General features: G+C 45.2%; 1 protein-coding gene across 6 annotated transcripts in view; it reads left to right on the forward strand.

The window, feature by feature from the left end:
• LOC116841540 (transcriptional regulator ovo-like) overlaps positions 1-19,198 on the forward strand; it is a 41,885-nt gene extending 22,687 nt beyond the window's left edge. Inside the window, exons 2-10 of one of the 6 annotated variants that reach the window (XM_032809598.1) lie at positions 10,771-11,267; positions 11,486-12,071; positions 12,719-13,268; positions 13,455-13,756; positions 14,635-14,852; positions 15,323-15,463; positions 15,568-15,858; positions 16,391-16,549; positions 16,686-16,934. In XM_032809598.1, the coding sequence (XP_032665489.1) occupies positions 10,771-11,267; positions 11,486-12,071; positions 12,719-13,268; positions 13,455-13,756; positions 14,635-14,852; positions 15,323-15,463; positions 15,568-15,858; positions 16,391-16,549; positions 16,686-16,772 (2,831 nt within the window). In that variant the 3' untranslated portion in view covers positions 16,773-16,934. Of the gene's footprint in view, positions 1-10,770; positions 11,268-11,485; positions 12,072-12,718; positions 13,269-13,454; positions 13,757-14,634; positions 14,853-15,322; positions 15,464-15,567; positions 15,859-16,390; positions 16,550-16,685 lie in introns of all 6 variants that reach the window. The other 5 variants (XM_032809595.1, XM_032809597.1, XM_032809596.1 and 2 more) reach the window with 5 other exon arrangements.

A 19,198-nucleotide genomic window follows, 5' to 3' on the forward strand; every position in this document is an offset into this window, starting at 1 on the left:
TATTGTACATTTTTTCCTTTTTTTGTGAATTCTTTTCAATTTTACTATGCTTTTAGTAGTCCAGGAGTACTCTCTTAAAATAAATCAGTCAAACATCACTGAAAACAGTGCATATATACTGATTTGCAGTTATAAGCAAAGCACTGAAAGTGCTCAGTACTATACTTATAACTAATATCAGTGACTATTCGCTGATTCACTTTAACCTTCTAGCCGTGCTCTGAGTTTTTTCTGATCCAGAGCAGTTTCAAACTTCACACAGTTTTTATAATTCAAAATACAAACGTGATACTTCGCGACTTTTCGAGTTATTGTAGAAAAAGTCAGTACATATTGTACTAAATTACTTCATACGATGCTAAAATAAAAGATATAAAAAATACATATATGTATATAAAAAAAATACATATATGTCAATTAAATAATGAGTTCTCACCATTGGGTCTATTTAGACCCTGAATATGGTCAAGGTATACCCGAAACGAACACGGTTAGAAGGTTAAAGGCTCTCACACATAAAATGACATAACTGCATGTGCATAGCATAAGACTGTATGGACTGTATGGACTGTATGAGCATCGAGTATTTAGCCGCCATATTGATGCTTGATGCTCATTGGTCCATACAGTCTTATGCTATGCACATGCAGTTATGGTTGCTTTCCAACAAGAGACACAAGTCGACACAAACATCATTCTATCTTTGTTCCATATTTAATGAGTACTAAAAATGATACTTGGATCGACTTGTGTCTCTTGTTGGAAAGCAACCTATGTCATTTCATGTGTGAGGGCCTTTAGAGAGTAGACTATTGGTGAGGAACCATTTTGCTGAGAAAATTTCCTCCGTGTGGAGACGCATCTCGCGGACTCTGCTTCCGCCGCACAAAACGTCAGTATAGTCCGAACATGGAAACGCACTCGGCGCGAATTCGACGGAAGCGTGGAGGAAATGCTCATGCGTACGCAATAGGCACACGCACACACACACATCGCCGTGCCGCACGCGTCCATTACGTAAAGCGACCAAGTGGCCGCGTATACGGTGTCACCTTGCTGTCCGCGCGACGACGCTTCGACCCACGCACGGTACCGCTACGCAAACGCTACGCAGATACCGCAGCGAGCGCGTGTGCGCTCGCGTATACGGGGTGTCCCCGCACTACGCCAATGGATCTCACCAGTCGATCTGCCGGCAAGCGAGAACGCGATCGCGCGCCGTGAAATTTGACCGAGGTTTCGGGGAGACCGGGTCTAGATGGCCCCAGAGACATATTTGCCTTTTTTGCGGGTTTGTTTTGAGAGGAACGGTTTGGAGGATAAGTCGAGAAACGGTTCTTTTGAGACGCAGACACTTTTCCCTAAATATTTCTCTCATTATATAAAATCGGAATAATATTGAGGATAATGAAAATATTTAGATAATTATAAAATTGTTCCCGTCAATTACAATTAGTTGTCCAAGAAATTGTAATTTCAATGTTCTGAAACATCTCGGTCTCTCCTACAATCAGTGTATTCTTCCCTGAAATGTTATAACTTATAATTGGCGTTTCAACTATAAATATACTGCAATTAGTAAAATCCTGTTGAAGATATCAGTTGACAGTAGCGACTTCTCTTCCTGTTATTCTCTTCCTATAGATAACAGGAAGGTAAAATTAGTAAAAATGTTTAACTTCATCAACCGATAAAAAGAAAAATGATTTTACATATGACGATTAATTAATTTTGTTTATTAACTTGCCAATTATCTTAGATTGCTAGAGAAAATTTTAATCAATTAAGGTGCTGATTGTGTGCGCGTGTGTGTGTGTGTGTGTAAGTGACCGTGGCAGTCAATATGTTAATGATTCAAGAGAGGGACAAATCCAAAATAACATTTAATCGCTTGCATAATCGAGAGTATCGGACAATCTATAATTTATCTCGGTTTATATAAAATCGGAATAATATCGAGGATAATGAAAATATTTAGATAATTATAAAATTGTTCCCGTCAATTACAATTAGTTGTCCAAGAAATTGTAATTTCAATGTCCTGAAACATCTCGGTCTCTCCTACAATCAGTGTATTCTTCCCTGAAATGTTATAACTTATAATTGGCGTTTCAACTATAAATATACTGCAATTAGTAAAATCCTGTTGAAGATATCAGTTGACAGTAGCGACTGTTATTCTTTTCCTGTAGATAACAGGAAGGTAAAATTAGTAAAAATGTTTAACTTCATCAATCGATAAAAAGAAAAATGATTTTACATATGACGATTAATTAATTTTGTTTATTAACTTGCCAATTATCTTAGATTGCTAGAGAAAATTTTAATCAATTAAGGTGCTGATTGTGTGCGCGTGTGTGTGTGTGTGTGTAAGTGACCGTGGCAGTCAATATGTTAATGATTCAAGAGAGGGACAAATCCAAAATAACATTTAATCGCTTGCATAATCGAGAGTATCGGACAATCTATAATTTATCTCGGTTTATATAAAATCGGAATAATATCGAGGATAATGAAAATATTTAGATAATTATAAAATTGTTCCCGTCAATTACAATTAGTTGTCCAAGAAATTGTAATTTCAATGTCCTGAAACATCTCGGTCTCTCCTACAATCAGTGTATTCTTCCCTGAAATGTTATAACTTATAATTGGCGTTTCAACTATAAATATACTGCAATTAGTAAAATCCTGTTGAAGATATCAGTTGACAGTAGCGACTGTTATTCTTTTCCTGTAGATAACAGGAAGGTAAAATTAGTAAAAATGTTTAACTTCATCAATCGATAAAAAGAAAAATGATTTTACATATGACGATTAATTAATTTTGTTTATTAACTTGCCAATTATCTTAGATTGCTAGAGAAAATTTTAATCAATTAAGGTGCTGATTGTGTGCGCGTGTGTGTGTGTGTGTGTAAGTGACCGTGGCAGTCAATATGTTAATGATTCAAGAGAGGGACAAATCCAAAATAACATTTAATCGCTTGCATAATCGAGAATATCGGACAATCTATAATTTATCTCTCGATCGTACGACTTCTCTCGTACGCGTCAGATTCGCATTCACGCCCTGCCAAATTGTCGGACACAGTGCTGTGTCACGGCACAAGAATGGCCCGCGTTTATAATGCATTCGATCCGGAAGTGCTGTACCGCAGGGCCCGACCCGAAAAGGACCTGCTCGCGTGACTCGGCATGTAAAAGGGTAGCGCGCGAGTTTCGAGAAAAGCCGTCGGTCGCGGTGATCGGACACAGACGAGGAGGCGAGGAGATCCTGGTTGCCGGTTCTCTCTCACGACGGTGCATCGTCATCAGGCATCGTTACCTCGCGCCTTCGTTACCGGGCGTATCTGCTCGATCGAACGAAACGCCACGGCTTAGCCGACCCACTTACGGCCGACCGCTCCCTGCTCTCGAGAGTCCTTTTTTCAGGTTTTTCCTTTCCTTTCGGTGCTAACGCCGTGCGCGGGCAAAGCGTACCTTCTCGCCATTCACGCCTCGCGCGCCCGCGCGCGCACTCACTTGTCGCGCTTATCTGCATATAAGCCAGAAACAATGATGTCGAGTGATTAAGTAACCGACGCGTTGCATTGTGTGGCGCGCGCGCGCGCGGGATTTACCACGGGTCACCGTAAACGTCACAGGGCGACTGTTTTATAGCTGGTATCTTGTGGGAAATCGTAGAGGTAACCGCTGTCTTGTGGATCGGCATCTGAAGACTCGCGAGCTCCACGACGCGAAAAGTGCAACGCGACTAGTGATATTTGGGGATTGTATTGAGAAAAAATGTCTGGCGACCGTAACGTGGAAAGATAATGACCATAATTTAGGATTATTATGTGATTAGGAATATTTATGTGGGATTTACGGGTAATAACTAAAATACTGTAGAATTAAATTAAAATATTAACTTAACTTAAAATATTAATTTAAATTAAAATATTAGATATATAACTTAAAATACTATAGAATTTTAAGAGGGGACATATATCGATATTATGCGTTAATTTCTTATTCTATTGTTTTACGTGTATTATTTCTATTTTAGAAACTATATGAAGTGTTCTATTAGAATGATTTATTATTTTTCTTAGCAAGATAAATCCTACTGACAATCTATTCTTGCCTTATTAGAAAACATAGTAACATCGAAAATAATTTGTACAAAAGAAAGCTATAATGTGTATGCTACATGGAGAAAAAGGTTTGGTCGAATTAACCAAATATCTGGTCGAATATGGACGATCCAGAAATTCCGATTGAAGTAACCCGAATTCTGTTTAAGTTAACAAGATTTTTGGTTGACTTAAACAGAATTCGGGTTACTTCAATCGGAATATCTGGATCGTTCATGTTCGACCAAATATTTGGTTAATTCAACCAAACCTTTTGTTCCGTGTGCAAAATTCTCTCCGTGCAGAAGCTAGCTGGACGAGCTTCCAAACGCAACTTCAGCCACGAATTCGCGCCGAGTTAAATTCGATCGGGTCGTTCTCAGAGACGCTCTTAAACGTGTGAAAGCCTGCCTTCGGAGTAGCCGCGTTGCGAGTGCAGAACAAACGACAGGATACCGCGACGCGTGCGGATACGGGCGCGAATGACGCAGAGCCGCGCGCGAAACGCGGGCCATAGATTCGACGAGCGCCCAGTCGTGGTGGCAACGACCTCGAGGCCTCGTATCAGGAAGTGTACCCCGCTCGACGTAGCTCGTTCCAGCACGCGCGCTCCCGGGTTTCGCATTGGGAATTGTGAGGATTCAGCGCTCATATCGAGAGCCGAGGTATTGATCATCTCCGCTTGAACGCTCCTCGGCCATTTCGTTCTCCACGCGAACGAGCCAACTCGCACCGACGCTATTTCTCACCCATCTCCTTGTCTGCCACCTTCCCTCGTTCCGCAGGATCGATTCGAATCGACCGCTGAAAATTTTCAACGGTATTTTGCGCCTCTTGCGTCTTTCGATCGCGAGACAAGTCATGAATCTAATGGCTCCAAGTATCAAATTACAGAACGCAGACGCTTGCTCAATTAGAGCCAAACACAAGACATTGGTTCAAGAAATTTTCATAAAGTTCTACAAACTTCGATTGAGTTAGATTAAAAATCTAGCGCGAATATCTTGTGTCCGGCACTAAAAAATTAACCAAGAACCGATGTTCACACTCCAACTTTTCACTGTGTCCTTGTACTTTATCTTTTAACGCGGGACGATCATAAATCTCGTTAATCATAATGCTCGTTAATCATAATTTCGATGGCAAAGAGAAAAAAAAGGAAGCCACCTTGCCTTATTAAAAGGCATGAGGGTGATTCCCTGACAATTTTTCCTGCTGCGAACGGGAAAATCGCAGAGATTCAATTAAAAGAAATGCGCAGGTGGATTCACCGGCGTACATAAAATCGAGCTCTTGAGCTGCGCGGTACTCGCGCACTTCAGGTTCCGATTTACCGGGATTTCCTCGCCATTCCGACCCTCCTCGCCGATCTCTCCTCCGCGTCCTCCTCCTCGTCGACTTCGCTCCGCGAGAACAAGCCCGTTCCTCTCCATTCCAACTCGAAGTACCGGTTCTCATTTCGTTTTCTCGCTCTCTCCCTCCGTCCGGGGGAAGCAGGAGAGGCGAAACGAGAGGAGAAATGAGAAAGAGCGGATAGACCGACGGGGCACGGGACCGAGGGGAAGGACGCGCGAGGGAGAGCCGGGGCAAAAACGAGCGAGACGGCGAAGCAGGATGGAGGAGAGAGAGAAAGAGAGAAAGAGAGAGAGAGAGAGAGAGAGAGGGAGAGCCGAAGATAGGCAAAGGCGTACATCGGTACCCCGGTCACGGCGTTCGCGCAGGTATTTATAGCGCGGCCGAACCTGTTAGGGGGATTTGGTTAGAGGAACTCACGCACGCCACGGCGGTTTTCTCGCCGCGATATCGAAGGTTGCCCAACCAACGGAACCGCCATTTTGGTGCCTCGACTTCTTCGCCCGGCTGTTACCTCCAGGGTCCTCGGGCTGTGACGCAAGCGATTGCGTCAAAATGTCGTTAGACGACATCCTCGTCTAACTCGTCACCTCTCGAGGCCCCGCTGGCATTATTCGAGCTTTCTCAGGGACGAGATAAAAACCCCTAGTCGTGAAGACGTCGAAGAGGAGACGTTCTCCTCTCGAACTCTCGGTGTTTCGCGTTCAACGGGACCGTTCTCGGTGCCCCACGGTTGCTTTATCAGTCAGTTTGGTAATTAACTCCTTTCCACGCGAGTCTTAATACCGCTGCCGTGCTATAAATTGTGATTCGTCGAGAAATTTATGACGTCATCACTGATAAGCATTACGGAGATTTCCAAGAATTCATAAGCGAGTATTTCGATTTATACATATGTCAAAAAAGTTCTAACTGCGCACTGAAAAAAATAATGTTGGGTATTTGTAATTGTAGTCACATAGAGAAATAATCACTATAAATTATGGTCAGGAAAATAATTTTGTACCAAGTTCTACTATAATGTTAATGATAATAATTTTTTATGTTGCTGCTATCCTTTTTGTGTTAAAACAAACAAAAAATGTGGCTGGGACCGGAAATGACTGTAATTTTAGTTAGATCAATCATCTTTTTCTGTCAGTGTGATATCATCACCATCAGTTAGTATTATGTTGTTGATAATGAAGGGATAGTAAAGGACTTAACATCTGATGTATTTTTTAAACATCTTAAAGTGAAATTTTACTCAAGAAGCAAAGATTGACAGTGTGAAGCAATGCGAATTTGAATAATTTTTCAGTCGTATAAGATGAATTCTGGACTCTAAATCGTCGAGCGAATATTTCCACTCAAAATCGAAGGTCGAATCTGATGTATTTCACAGTCCACAGGAACAAATAAAATCTAATCGACTGAAATATAGAGTTAGAATTCGCTCTAAGCTTTAGAGAGACCACTTATTCTAACGATTCTGTGTGGCAATATTTTCACTATCGTTTCGAATGCATTTTCACTTGTTTTGAGATCTCACTTCGAGAAATTTAAAATCAAAGCTCAAATTAAAATTTATTTAACTTTAGGCGTTAGTAAGAAGAAATGAGGCAAGTAGAAGTTAAACGTGAATGTTGGATGCGAATATTTAAATTATAGAAGAATAATTATGTTTGACAGTGTTGACGCGTAAGAGCAGAATATTTTTCCAGACATGCGTATTATTTACATTTATAATGTACGTGATGAATCTACCTTGCATGTCCAACTGACCCTGTACTCCAATTATCACTTCATCCTAATTGATTTGCATTAATAAAAGGTTTTTTTTATTATTAATCAGGATGTTAGAGACAGTATTTTTCTGTAACATTAAGAGTGAATTAAAAAATTATAATGCAAGATTAGAATGGGAAGTAGAGAGGAGAGTGAAAAATTGTTCGATATTAATATTAATAATTGGAATTCAGGGTCGATTTGATATGGAAGGTTGATTCAATAATTATTATATTAAAAAATAATGCATAGCAATAATACTTATAACTGAAATATTCTCACCAATATCCACGTTAGCGATACTTATTTATCCTACATTTAAGTACACTGAATTGTGCTCGCTGAAACTGCTCAGTGCTATACTTATAACTGATATCAGTGAATATTCACTGATTCATTTTAAGAGAATAATGCACCGGAAAAACTTATTACTGTCCTCTATTTTCAAGCCGCAACGGAGACAACTGTACTTCTTTGAACACTGTCACTTACACAAAATGTGCTCTGAAGTGTCAGCTATCAAAGCATATATATAGATGGCCAAATGTACGGGACTATCCTGCTAATACCTCTCAACAGTTGTCAGTTAGACAAGAATTCACATAATCTTACGGATCAATATGATACCGGTTGATATCGTGGAGAGCACACGATCTTTTCTTCCAACGGCACCATTGTATTCCGCATAATGGACATGACCTCAGTAAAACTCCGCGTCCTCGCTGGTTAGTTTCCTGGTTGTCGCTCCAACGACATGATTGCGCGACACACACATACACGCGATGTCCTCGTGCTCCATCGGCGAAAAGTGCTCGATGTCAAAGTCAAGAGAGTGCGGCGCACACACCACGTGCTTAATGACGGACCTCTGGTAGAATCGCGATAAAAAGAGCTACGTGTCACCGATATATTGCGAGATATGAAAAATATCATATAAGAAGCAACATTGTTTATATCCAATCTTAATCCAAATAACAATGATACTCTTTGCTCAAAACTGCGTGCCGCGATTTTTCATTTTATTTTAATTAAAATTTGGAAGTTTAGTTTCAATGGAAATCTCTCGTGAGTGCAAGTAACGCGAGCAATTCGGAGGCATCGCACGCAAAAAATATCGTTTCACTGCTAAGAAAAGCGATTATTCAATTTGCATTTCTTTCTTTGAGTGATGTTATCTTCGAATTATCTATACGAAAATTGATTTTCTTGATATTAGTCTTCAACTGTACTGATGAAAAATTTTGAAAAAATGTTCATTATCATATATTCGAAAGTAAAATTTATTTTCTTCACAAGAATATTGTAGTACTTTATTGAAGAAAAAAATTGGTCCAACTCTCTTTATGCAATGTACAGGCTGAATTTTTCTCTTAATTTAATATGCTCGATTGAAACTTACTAAGCTCCAGGATATATTTTGGATAAATTGGAAAAATGCTTATGAAAACTCATAATAAATTTGCGGATGTATAAAATTACGAAATATCCGAAACAAGTAACATTTACTTAAATGCGGTGTGTATTTCTCTGTGCGTACTTGGACACGCGGGCGCTAAAAATCGCGGAGAAGAGGAGAAGAGTGACGGGTAGATCACGTACGCGCGAAGGACGCGCAGACGTACGGTGCGAAAGAGAGCCCGCCGCAGTCGGTATACGGTACCTGCGAATCCTCAAGGTTGCTCGTAAATTCAGACACCGGGAGCGGGCCAACTGCCGCCGCCACCGCCACCTCCGCCGCCACGGTTATGACTGTGTGCGCCGTTCCGTGCATTACGTATGCGCCAATGTACCCCCGTCGATTCTCTCAGCATTGAGAATTCGATTGTCGTCATCTTTAAGCCGCCGTTCGCGAATGCAAATTCACGATCCGCGAAATCGCGCGAGCCTTGAGAACGGTAAGCTTGAGTCCTACGCGAATCTTGTGCCGCTTGCGCGTACGTAACGCGCTCCGTATTGATCGATAACTCACAGTCGTCGGCTTCGTGTCGCACACACAACACACACGCACGCACGCACGACACTCCTGATTTATTATGCGCTATCACACATAGCGGAATGTGGGAATCGTTACTCGGCGGATTCGCGTTTTTCCCGGAGTGCTTTTGCATGTAGCATAATGATGTTAATTTCTCTTGATTCTTAATTGGTTTTTTTATCTAGTATAGTCAGAGTATATGTTTCTGCAGATGGGGCAGACGAACAGAAGAAAGAGAGCCCTGGTCTACTTTGGCTCCCAATTTTACAGTCTTTAATAGTCATAATAGATTTAACCGCGTTCTCTCTGACTTGATACTTAACAGCTAAGACAAAAGACTCTATTAGGTTTTAAACTGTCTGCCAACGGCTGGTGACATTTTCTAAGGATTTTCTTGTTACTGTAAGACGTTCTTCCACTTTCTAAATTTCTTTATGCGAATCTTAAAACGTGTGAAGAGTGGCGGTATTTTCGCTTGAAACGATAGTGAAGATGCTGTCACTCGAAATTGCGAGAGCGCATGTTTCACTCTAACTTAAAGTGGATTCCGACACCATATGAGTGAATGCTTCAGTCAGTCAAAGCAAAGGAATATGTTCCTGTGAAACACATCAGACTCACTCTGCAATTTCGAGTGAAAATATTCGGAACCGCTGAATCGGTGAACAATCGCTAGAATTCAAGTGACTCAGTGGTCACTCTACTTTTCGAATAAAATTTTATCCCAAAAAATTTAGAGAGTAAGTTGAAAATATCAATATCCGGACACGTACCTAATCCTATACATTTTCATTATTTCGTTTTTAAGTACGAATATTTAAACTTTCAGCATAAAATGTGTTCATACATTGAATATATTTGTGTGTTCCACGTTTCAAAAGTTTAAATATTTATATACCATTAAATATTTAAAGACCAAAACCATAAAAATATCCAGGATTAAGTGCGAAATTTTTCTGAGTGTTTGGAAATATCGAACGCCTCTCCAAGCACGTCCGGTGAAATAAAATAAAAGCTAGTATGTATTGTACGAAACAAAAACTACCGCGACAGCACAATTTATTTCTGTATACATAAACTGCCGATGCCTCGGCAATAACGTTGTCGAAACACGTCGAAACACGATCTGGAAGTCCCATTTTTTGTCAATTTCCCACCTATGGAAGATATATATTTGCATAAATATTCGCAGAGCTCGATAATGATGAATAATTCATTCATATCGACTGGAAACGCACCGATGTGCGATTCAACCGACACAGGCACGCACGAGCCGGTGAAATAGATCGCCGTTCTTTAAGGTCCTTGACTCATCGCGACCTCGGCGACGTCTCGGAAGCGAGCGATTCGTACTCGCACGCTAAAGAAAAAATGTATTCGCATGGAATATTAAGTTGATTTCTGCGAAGTAAAGTTTATTTTTGCGAAATACAGATAATTTCTGTAAACAAGTATGTCTTTCTCAATACAATATTTACGTCGCACTGATTGATATATACACATTCATATATGATAGGAAAGTACTGATAAAAAAACTTGCCATGTTTTGTTCGACAGCGGATCGTGACAAGACCGACTATGACCGCACGGCGACTCCGGAATTTTTGCGGAGCACCAGTCCGACGTTGTCGTCGCCGCCGTCGACGCCGCAATCGTCGCAACCGGCGGCGAGTCCATCGAGTGGCAGCGCGACTCGACCCAGGAGATTCATCTCCAGCATCCTCGGCGGCGACGTGCCTTACGGCAGTCGGGGTCACGTGCTGACACGAGCGGAGCGCAAGGAGTACAGCAGCCCGCCGATCGCGCCTGCGACCACGAGCGATCCGCCGCGGTTCCTGTCGCAGCCCGACAAGGTGATCCTGCCGAGGCCGCAGACACCGCCGAAAATCCCGCAGGCCGAGCCGCTCAGGAGGGTGTCGGTGATCAAGAGGGTTCCCACCAAGGGGGAGTCCGCTAAGCTACAGGACGCACCACAGGACGCCCCGCAAAACGTCCCAGAGGAAGTCCCAGAGGACGAGAGCAAGTTGGAGATACCGACCCCCGAGCCAGTACAGGTAGGTGCACGTGATGCATTGGAAGTTATAGTTCAACAGAGGTCACAGAGGGGTCGAATGTTCGTCGAATGAATGAAGATGGAAGACGCGATCGCAATCAGCCTAATAACGATTAGGCTGACTGCAATCGCGCGCTTCATCTTAACGACGCCTCGGGACCCTCGAATGAGCGGGACAAAGCTGCAGGGACAGCAAGAGTTACGCGGGCGAACTTCCAGGAGCATCCAATCGACTACGCAGTGCCGAAGAAGAGAAAACGAGAGGACGAGGACGACGAGGAGTGTCGCGAGGGAGCGAAGGTGTCTCGCACCGCCGGCAGCTCGATCGCCAGGCCTCTGCTGAGCGTACAACTGCCCGGGTCACAGGTCGTGCAGGCGGCTGCGGGTCACGGTAGATCCTCCAACTCGGGCAACAGCGGCTCTTCCGGCAACAGTGGTTCCGGCGGCGGCGGCGGCGGCGGCGGCGGCAGCGGCGGCAGCGGCGGCGGCAGTGCTGGAGGTGGCGGCTCTTCGTCCTCGAGCAACGGAGGTGGCAGCGGAAGTTACTGCGGCGGGGGTGGAGGCGGTGGTGGAGCCATGGCGGGCGGATGTGGCGGCGGGGGCGGCGGTAGTGGCGGCGGCGGAGGCGGCGGCGGTGCGGTCGGCGGGGGTGCTGGCGGGGGCGGCATGAATCCCGGTGGTAACGGGGGTCGCGGCAACTATGGACCCAGCTCGCCCCCCACCGGCTCCTTGCCGCCTTTCTACGAGTCCTTGAAGGGCGGCAACAACCTCGCCAATTTCGCCAATCAGTACAACAGCGCACAGGGTGAGTGCGTCTCGTCTCTGATTAATGTATTCGTGAATGCGCAGTAACGGCAAGAGCTGTTTCCAACGGGACTCTGTTCTTTATTCTGATTCATTTTGTCTTCCTCTTATTTCTCATCACATTTTTATCTCATTTTATTTCATTTCGTTTCATTTTATTTCATTTTGATTTCTTCTCTAATTTCTTATCAGTTTTATTCTAGTTTTTACTTTGTTTGTATCCATTACATTTCATTTCATTTCATTTCATTTCATTTCATTTTATCAGCATGTTCGCCACCAGCGTCACACATAGCGTCATGCTTATTATTACTCCCGATCTCTCTCATCAGAGACCGATGCGCACATATGTGCGATACATTATGTAAAATACGCAATTTGCGTGTTTAATACACTTCGTATATCACGCACTGCATTAAGTGAGGCTATTGAGAATATAGCCTTATAGTGAGCGAACATAGACTTATAATTAGCGACTTTTGATTTAACCATGGCAAAGCGACCGTGTTGAATATTACGTCTTCTTCGTATTGAAAATCAAGATATTCCTTAAGTGCACAAGGACACATCGCGCAGAATTCTCGCAGGATTTGCGACGTTCTCGCGGACTGATCGCGGAAGTGCGTTTTAGAATTGAAATGTTTTCAGGGAACGCGTACCTCACGCCGTTGCCCGCGGTGGGCATCGAATGCGACATCGGTCAGCAGGATGTGAACTCTCAGCACGTGCAGTACAGCGCGCAGGAGGGCAAGCAATACTCGTTGCTGCAGAACGTCTGCGCCTCGTACGGCCTGACGTTCAAGGAAGAGCAAGAGGAGCTGGCAGCGTACAAGATGCAGTCAAACGACTTGCTGTCCAGCCAATACGGCCCGTACGACGTGTCCGACTCGAGTATCATGGTGGACATGGTGACCGGCGCGGTGGTAGACCCGCTGCAACTCACCGCGACCCTCACCTTCAATCCGTCCTCCGACCACACGGCGTTGCTGGAGAGTCTGAGCGACGCGGACCTCCTGCTGCCTCGATTGCAGGCCGAGGACGGTGGCAGCGATCTTCTCGAGGACCCGTTGCACTCGCCCGCCTCGACCGGCAGCAGCGGAATCGGCCAAGATGCGGGTCAGATGACCACTCCCGTCGAGCCCAGCGTCGATCCTTTCCCCGAGCACAGTATGGCCTTGACCAGAGGCTTTGACACGAGGTAAGCGTGCCGAGAGCGCCGTGAGAACTCGCTACTTGGCGAGAGCCGCGGCGAATGCCTCGCGTTCCCGTTGCTTTCATCCGCGGGTTCAGGTCGGAACCGCGAATGAGCGCGAATGAACGCCGGCCGTGAAGCTGTTCCCAATCGCGGACGCATGCTAATGAAACCGCTCGATTCCTCTTTCAGACACTACACCACTCCGCAACACTACAACGCGTCCAAGCTGGGGCTGAGCTACGCGAGCGGGGAGCCGAACTATCAGCCACTCTCGAAGGAACGGCCGGAGTTGGCGTTGCATATCAATCAGAATCACCAGCACCAGCAAGATCAGCAGTTGCAGATTCAGGTGCAACTGCAGCAGCAGAAGCAGCAGACCGCTATGTCACCGCATCAGCAGCAGCAGCAGCAGCAGCAGCAGCAACAGCAGCAGCAACAGCAGCAGCAACATCAGGCGCTCCTCAGTCCTGGCTTGAGTTTCACCGGTAACGGTAAGTTCGAGGCCGGCTGATTGCTCTCTGATAATCTTCCGACGCGGTTATTATCGAGCACATCGGACGCGATCCTTAACCCCTTTCGGTCCCACTTTCTTCTCTGGGGAATTTCGAACAAGTACACAACGTTGTTACGTGTAGAAGAGTATGCTGTAAAGTAAGCTGAATGACACTAACGCAAGATAAATTTTTGAACTGCGTGTACACGTATGATCCAACGGGATCGAAAGGGCTGATCTCTGTGCGAAAATATTTAATCCTAGGAAAAAACGACGTAACACTTGACGGCTTAATGGACCACACGTCGATCCTACGTCGCACATCTCAATCGTGAATTCTCCTTGAAAAGATTTGAATATAAAGAGACTCATATAGAAAAAAAGAACTCCGTTCTTTACAACTGCATTTCAGTCACTTGATTCGTGTTTTATTTGACTTATGTTAGTTGTTTTGAATTGGTAAATATTTGACCATTCCTGACGCTGAAGTTTATGACTTTTATGACGCCGAAGAGGGTCCAAGTGATAGGACTGTAACACGTTTGCATGATTAACTAATTAAATTGAGAATTTATTTGAATAATTTGTACCTCCTTTACAGATCTCTATAAGCTAGCATCGACTCTCACTTATCTTTATTCCCTTTATATCTTTACACTGATTATATATTTTGAGGACCCTTCCAAGTTTATTTTCAATCTTTGTTTCAACGTGTATCTTTGCATTAGCCCAGTTTAAGACTTGGATTCCTCGAGGATAGTTCGCTTCGAACGAAGGAGAGAAATAAAAATCTGTAAATTAATTTTACACACACACGTGCGCGCGCACACGGTCCACTAAGCCGTCGAACGCTAACATCGCGATCTAATCTTGAAGGTTTAGAATTAGACTCGGGCAGCAGCGTGGGTGGCAGCCTGCCCAGCCCCGGCGCGACCAGCTGTTCCTTGGACGGCGCCTCCACCCGGACCTCTCCGTCGTGCGCCCTGATGGAACACGCGCACAGCCCGGTGGCGGTGGTGAACGGGACCCAGGCAGCCGCGGGACCGGTCGGCGAGCCGCCGCTTTCGCAACGGGTCGGTGTACTCCAGCAAAGGGTAAGCGACCCAAATTGATCCAGGCAAAGGCATATATCTCCTCGTCTCGCGACGTTCTCAATTGACGCCCCCGGAAGCGGGATCGAGCTGACAGAAAAAATTCGCTCCTTCTCGGGCGTTTGCTTGCGCACGTGCGCGCATCGCGAATCGCTCCTGCACCAGCCGCGAATCGCTCGAACTGAACTCGCCACGCCGATCGAGCGACGCGTCGAACGATTCGCGGAACTTGTTTCGGAATCTGACGCGGGAAAATGACACGTGAAAAAAAGGGAGAGATAGAAAGAGGGAAAGAGAAAAGGAGAGTGGCCGTTGCGTCTCCAAATTAACGTCAAGTCGTCGCCACTCTTCGCGCGTGAACTATGCAATGTCAATCAATTTGAGTGCTTCATCCGATGCAATCAGTTCTTTTCTATCCCGGGCTACGCCGGGGAACTCGGTGAGATCTAACGGGCTTTCTTATCGGTTCACAGCTTGGTTTACCAAGTGACTGTCAGATAGAATTTGTTAACGGCGGTCACGGCATTAAGAATCCTTTAGCCATCGAGAGCCAAAGGCAGGCGGCGGCCAATCGGGACGAGGACAGAGCGAATCGGACCCCGCCCGGCGGCAAGGTAACGGTTACTTTGCGAATATTTCGCGTTTTGATAATGTCGCGAGTTGATGTCGTGAGAAGATGTCATCCTTACGACGCGTCCTTCGGCGCTTTGATCGGCAGGACGACAACTTCGTTTGCCGCGTGTGCAGCAAGAACTTCAACCTACAGCGGCTACTCAATCGTCACATGAAGTGTCACAGCGACGTGAAGCGTTACCTCTGCACATTCTGCGGAAAGGGCTTCAACGACACATTCGACCTCAAGAGGCACACGAGAACGCACACCGGAGTGCGGCCGTACAAGTGCTATCTTTGCGAGAAGAGTTTCACGCAGAGGTGCTCTCTGGAGAGTCACGGGGTGAAGGTTCACGGCGTGCAGCATCAGTACGCGTACAAGGAGCGACGCGCTAAGGTATACTATCCATTATCGAAACCAGTATTTAAGAAATTAAAAAAAAGAAATATTAAAAAATTACTATATGTGTGTGTGTGTGTGTATGTGAGAAAAGAAAGATTGTTTTATTTTTTCATCGTATTTAATCCTTAATTATCTTCCATAACCTTCATTATTTGTTAATTATCTATTATTATTTTAATCTTTGACGACCAAACGTTCGCGTATTTGTTTCGCTCTGGAAATCTCTAAAACTCGTATGAATAATCGTTATTTGAATCACGTAAGACATTCAGATCTGAATTTAGAGTCAGATTTTTGTCATTTGAATCATATAATGTATGATATTGCAACTGTAATCGCGTGATTCAACCAGAAAAGCCACATCTGACTCTAAATTGAAATCTGGGTATCTCAACTGAGGGAGGACTCAGCTAATGATTATCAATTCAAGTCTGAATATCCGTTGTTGCGGTCGAACATCCGTTCCCGAAAGACGCGCGATACGGCAACTGATTTGCATTTTGATATACGTCCGGTTGTTCGGTAGGTGTACGTTTGCGAGGAATGCGGACACACCACGCACGAGCCGGAGGTGCATTATCTTCACCTGAAGGAGAAGCACCCGTACAGCCCGTCGCTGCTCAAGTTCTACGACAAACGGCACTTCAAGTTCACCAACAGCAACTTCGCGAACATGCTGCTACAGGTGAGCGCGTAGATTCCAAACACGACATCCTTCGAACGGTACTTTCGGCCTGAATGATTAATGCCAGTAGAGCAGTATAGCGCTTAGTAGCTCGAAATCTTTCGCGAAGAGTAAAGTAGAGAATATTAATTGATAGATTGCAGAGAACGCGCGCAAGGCTCGAACGTACAGATCGAAGTACAGAAACGGCGAAACACGAAAGCACGAAATTCTTCTCTTGTGAGTAGTGATGTAACTCTAGGGTGGCCTTCTGCAACGGGACTCGCCGCGGGACACGACGGACAGCTGCAGCCTCGCGGAGCGGCGTGAGACGACCTCGAGCAGCACCGAGTCGACGCATCAACAGTCCACGACGCTCGTGGCCCAAGCATCCACCTTCTGAATCGTCCGCCCTCTCCCTGCTGTGAGAACTGCCGAAGAGACGACGTGAAGTCGACCGGATCGAGCCGCTGGGGATCGAGCAAGGACGGGAAATAGTAAAAAAGTACCTGCATCATGCGCATTTACCGTAACGACAGCGTTCGGGCGAACCTCTGAAACGAGATGATTCCAGTTGGGAATCGGTCGCGAGTCCCGCGCGAAACCTTCATTGGCGCTACGAGATGCGCGCGATGCTTCGCTGTGGGACACACAATGCGGATTTTCGCGCGAAGCTATTTATCCGAGACAGGGTTGTTAGATAAGACACCTTTTCGCCCATGTACGAAAGTGTCAGAAAATATGGGAACGCAGACAGAGAAAGGTTGTCCGCTGTTTTTCTGTAAATTTCAAAACGCATCTGTGTGATGTCCAACAGAAGAATTCTCTCAAGTATCGCACAGAAAACTGATCCATTCTGAGTAGATTCTTATCGGTTTTTCGAAAATTTATAAATAATATTTTTTAGGGGCATCCAAATGGGGACTCTCCTTGAAGTAATCAAATTGTATATTCTACTGATGTCACATGTCGCGTTACGTTCAATGCGCATGGGGATTCTAAAAGGGGGATTCATCTAACAACACTGATCTGAGATGAATTAGGGAGTAGATATGTAGAAAATGTGGATGAGGTAGATAAGAAGTAGGGAAGAGAAAAGGAGAGACTGTAGAGCCGCAGTGATGGAAATCGCGCGCGATCGCAAACTCGTCGTAGATCGTGGCGCATACTTTGTGCAATCAACTAGGAAATCGATTCCTATAGAACTGCTATAGAACTGCTGTCTCGACGATACGCCTGTACAATTAAGTTCGCGTGTCGCTCTTCTCTCTAAACGCGTAATAGGTAAGTGCTCGCAAAAGAAGAAGTCTCCACTTTTCCCCGGAACATATGGTACATATGGTTTTTAGACTCTGACAACAACAACAGTGAGATTCATCGCGGCCGAGGTCGCAAACGAACCCGCCGCGGAATCTCGCTTCTACTCATAGCCGGACGATCGATGGTCCGATTTTTAGGGCGTTTTTTCTCTCTAGTTTTAGTGTATTTAACTATATGGGAGATTAATTTAAAAACAAATCCTAGGACAAAGTTAGTTTTACCAGGTACAACCACGACTGCATGCGGGGCGCATGTATAGACGCACCCATACCCATACATAGGCATTCACGACACACACACACACACACATATCATCATCATCATCATCATTATCATTATCGTCATCATCATTCTCACACACACGCATACACAGAAAAATAGAAATCGGCTCGTGTACTTAAGTTTCGATTCCCCGGGGACAAGAAATCGGAATAAGAGATCCCTGCAGGAAGTTCCTGTTACCTCAGTCATCTCGAGCGAGTTTTAACGCAGCCCAGTGTCTAAAACAAACGTTGCGGACTTTCGGTCGCGGTAACAGACAGAGAAACCATTTCACATTGTCAGAGAGTTGACATCTGGTCCCCAGCGAGCGGGGATTCAGTTGCACGAGCCGAGCTCCTTCCTCTTTCACGCACACACGCTCACGCATCCGTATGTACAGGTACCACGATAGAATATTAGCGACGGGCAGGCGGCGCGACATCGAGCGGACCCGAAGACTCGGATCGAACGTTTCAGGAATGCCGAATCACCCTCGCCACGCCGAGGGCGAAGAAGGGAGAGCGCGATCGCACGGAAGACTTTTTTTTCTCAGAGATGTACGGCGAGTTACGTTGCTTTCCGACTCGACGGGTGGAACGTACGCGCGCGGACAGAGTCGTAGAGTTCCGGGTGTCGCCTGGACACGCACGGCCGGCCCCGCGGGGCCTTCCTTCGGCGATCGCGATTCTCGGACGCGTTGCTCTTCGGAGCACCCTGTGGAACGGCGGTGTAGGAACGGTGACCTCTCCGCGGCGACGTTCCCGTTCTCATATAGTCTCTATATACGCGTTAGGCACATATATGTACATATACATGATACAAAGTAAGTCCCCAAACCAACGCGCACCTTGGGTGATCTGTGATATGATAAGAGCGACATTATAAGGTTTCTTTTTTTTTTTTTTTTCGCACTCGCTCCTCCACGCAACGGATTCCGCTTTCCGCACTCGCACTATGGTTTTTCTCCTCGGGAAAGGGAAAGGGACTGGGGGAAAGAAGGGCAAGGAGAAAGAGGAGGAGGGGTATGTACCGATCATACACATGTACACACACGCACGTATGCATGCACAGGTACACTCATATATATAT

The sequence above is a fragment of the Odontomachus brunneus genome, unplaced genomic scaffold, assembly GCF_010583005.1.
Source record: "Odontomachus brunneus isolate Ranch 3 - 2012 unplaced genomic scaffold, Obru_v1 Obru_scaffold_016, whole genome shotgun sequence".
In the NCBI taxonomy this organism is placed as follows: Eukaryota; Metazoa; Arthropoda; class Insecta; order Hymenoptera; family Formicidae; genus Odontomachus; species Odontomachus brunneus.